General features: G+C 30.9%; 1 protein-coding gene across 7 annotated transcripts in view; it reads right to left on the bottom strand.

The window, feature by feature from the left end:
• The window catches only part of CNTLN (centlein), a 268,476-nt gene that overhangs the window by 176,383 nt on the left and 88,786 nt on the right, over positions 1-3,307 (bottom strand). For all 7 annotated transcript variants that reach the window (XR_001514051.1, XM_015564722.1, XM_015564724.1 and 4 more), the window contains exon 6: positions 771-904. Coding sequence is in view for 6 of the 7 variants with exons in the window: in XM_015564722.1 (XP_015420208.1) it covers positions 771-904 (134 nt within the window). In the remaining variant the exon portion in view is untranslated. The remainder of the gene's footprint in view (positions 1-770; positions 905-3,307) is intronic.

The following is a 3,307-nucleotide window of genomic DNA, read 5'->3' as shown; positions in this document are numbered from 1 at the left end:
TGTTTGTCTATTATTAGATAGGATATATAATATGTATGTATAGTAATTACATATGATAGATTATATATTATATTATAATTATATATGTATATAAGTTTATTATATACATACTATATACAGTGGTAGCACCAGAGATATGATAAACTTTGTATGATTTTATTTCAATTAAGTAAAAATGTACAAATGCATACATATGTGTTTATATACATGACATATTTGTATATGTGTATATATACATTAATATGTTTATACTTTAACACTATTTTCTGATAAAGGTAATTATGAATTAAATTAATAGGTAGTTTAACATCTTTCAAAATGCTTAAAAACACAAGTTTTTCAAGTAATCCTACTTTATGGTTAGTACTATAAAATTAACTATTTTGATACAGAATTAATATTTCACAAACTAAAACTATTTACAATGTAATAAAAATAAAAAATGGGTTTATTATTTTTCATTGTAACAATAATTACATATGGCTACGAATTTTAAAGAAAATAAATGAATGTATTTTTTTTTATTTAAAAACTGAAACAAGGCTACTCTTGGAGCATGCTTTTCCCAATCCCATGAAACCGCTCATTCTCCCCAACAAATACTCCCAGTTTGGTGTATATAATTTCAGATAGTTTCAATGCACAAACATATGTACCCACAGAAAACATATTTTTGTAATTTTGTGGTACTAACAATAACCAGAAATGCTACCATTCTGAATAACTAATGACATTTCTATAATGTTAAATTAAAAACTGAATATACTTGCCTGACCAGGGTAATATCCATATCCTTCTGGATAAGTTCAGTCTGTTTATTAGTCAACTCTAATGAGAGAGCATTGTATTTACTCTGTGAAACTTCAATTTCTTTCCTTGCTTCCATTAAATTGTCTTCAAAGGCCTGAAATTAGAACACATATAAAAGTCTATTATAATATCAAATAAGAAGAAATAAAATGTCTGGCACAGTTAACTAATTAGTTTACAAAATGACAGTGAAAATCAGTAGTGTTTTAGATGTTTTTTTGTTTGTTTGTTTTTACTTTAGGAAATTTAGTAGAAGCAATTACGTTTATAGTAGTCACAGGCGCTTTTTTCAGAAACTGAGAAAGTATCCTGGCATCCTTATATGAAAGTTAATGATTTGAAACAAATAAACTTGAAATTCTATGTAGGAATTTACTTATTAAAATTAAAATAAAGAAATTATCATACAATAAAAAATTTAATTACATGAACAAAAAATGAACTCATTTACTTAAATATTAATTAAGAAAAATGGCAGATATTTCATTATTTACTCTATGTTAACTGCACACACATAAATGCACTCACAGAAGAAAAGACAGTACTGCAAACAATGATATCAAAATAATTTTATAATGTTTGAGATTGAGATCATGCTGAGTTCTCTTGATTACAGTGAAATTTCACCTATAGTTCTTCGAAGTTGGCCTTTTCATGCTAATAGTGCTCTAAATCTTCTTCCATTTTGAAACTATTTAAAACCTAATGTTATCTTTTCAAAGATAATTTTCTCAAAAATATATTATAAATTTAATTTTAATTATTTTCACGAAGTATTAAATGAATTTTATATCTAATAATACAGTATGCCCACACAAACAACATACAATCATTATTTCTAAAGTGAACACCAGGCTTTAGAAATCTACCCTAGCCAAGCTCCCAATGCTCATAGATTCACCCTACAGTAGCTAGAATAAATTTTTTTTAATCCTCACCTGAGAACACATTGATTTTTTTTAGAGAGAGGGGGAGGGAGGGGCAGATAGGAAAAAAGAAAGAGCATAGGAGGGGAGAGAGGGAGAGAGGGAGAGAGGGAGAGAGGGAAGAGAGGGGATAGAGGGGAGAGATGGGAGAGAGGGGAGAGAGAGAGAGAGAGAGAGAGAGAGAGAAGAGAGAGAGAGAGAGAGAGAGAGAAGCGAGAGACATCAGTTGCCTCCTGTACCCCAACCAGGATGGAACCCACAATGTAGGTATGTGCCCTGAATGAAATCAAACCCACATCCTTTTTAGTTTACTAGACAATGCTTCAGCCAACTGAGCAATGCAGCCAAAACTACAGTGATCTTAAAAAAAAAAAATACTGGCAGAGGTCAATGGGGAAAAAGGAAGACATATGTAATACTTTCAACAATAAAGTTGTTTTTTTTTTTTTTAAAAAAGAATCTACCCCAAAGCTCAGAATACACATTCTTCTCAAGTGCACAAGGGACATTTTCAGACAGACCACATATTAGGACACAGGCAAAGTCTCTTCAAATTCAAGAAGATAGAAATCATATCAAGCATCTTCTCAGATCATAATGGCATAAAATTAGAAATCAACTACAATAAAAACAATGGGAAAAATCAAACACTTGGAGGCTAAATAGCATGCTATTAAACAATGATTGGGTTACCAAAAAGATCAAAGAAGAAATTAAAAGCATCATGGAAAAAAATGATAATGAAAACACACCAATCCCAAATCTATGGGACACAGTGAAAGCAGTCCTGAGAGGAAAGTTCATAGTTCTATAGGCCTACCTCAAAAAACAAGAAAAAAATGGTAATAAATTATCTAACTGTATAATTTAAAGAACCAGAAAGAGAACAATAAGAAAAGCTCAGAGTGAGCAGAAGGAAGGAAATAATAAAGACCAGAAAGTAAATAAACAACATGGAAACCAAAAAAAGAATACAAAAGATCAATGAAACTTAGAGCTGGTGCTTTGAAAGGATAAACAAAATTGATGAACCTCTAGCCAGGCTCACCATCAAACAAAGAGAGAGGACCCAAATAAACAAAATCAGAAACGAAAAAGGTGAAATAACAACCGACCCCACAGAAAGACAAAGGATTATAAAAAATAAAAAGAAATGCCACTAACAACTCTGCTCCAGCAAACTGGACAACCTAGACGAAATGGATATATTCCTAAAAAATACAAGTTTCCAAAACTCAATCAAGAAGAATTAAAAAAAAAAAAAAAAACAGAATAAGCTTATAACTACTGATGAAATTGAAACAATTATCAAAAAAACTTTGAGCAAACAAAAGCCCTGGTGTTGATGACCTTACAGGTGAGTTCTAACAAGCATTCAAGAAACTAAAACCTATCCTCCTCAAACTACTCCAAAAATTTCAAGAGGAAGGCATACTTCCAAGCTCTTTCAATGAAGCCAGCATCACCCTAATACCAAAACCAGATAAAGAAACCACAAAGAAGAGAACTACAGGCCAATATCCTTGATGAACATAGATGCTAAGATCCTCAATAAAATTCTAGCAAATCAG

Source organism: Myotis davidii, unplaced genomic scaffold (genome assembly GCF_000327345.1).
Source record: "Myotis davidii unplaced genomic scaffold, ASM32734v1 scaffold197, whole genome shotgun sequence".
Taxonomy (NCBI): domain Eukaryota; kingdom Metazoa; phylum Chordata; class Mammalia; order Chiroptera; family Vespertilionidae; genus Myotis; species Myotis davidii.
The sequence above is the reverse complement of the archived record's forward strand: the minus strand, read 5'-3'. Positions and strand labels throughout refer to the sequence as shown.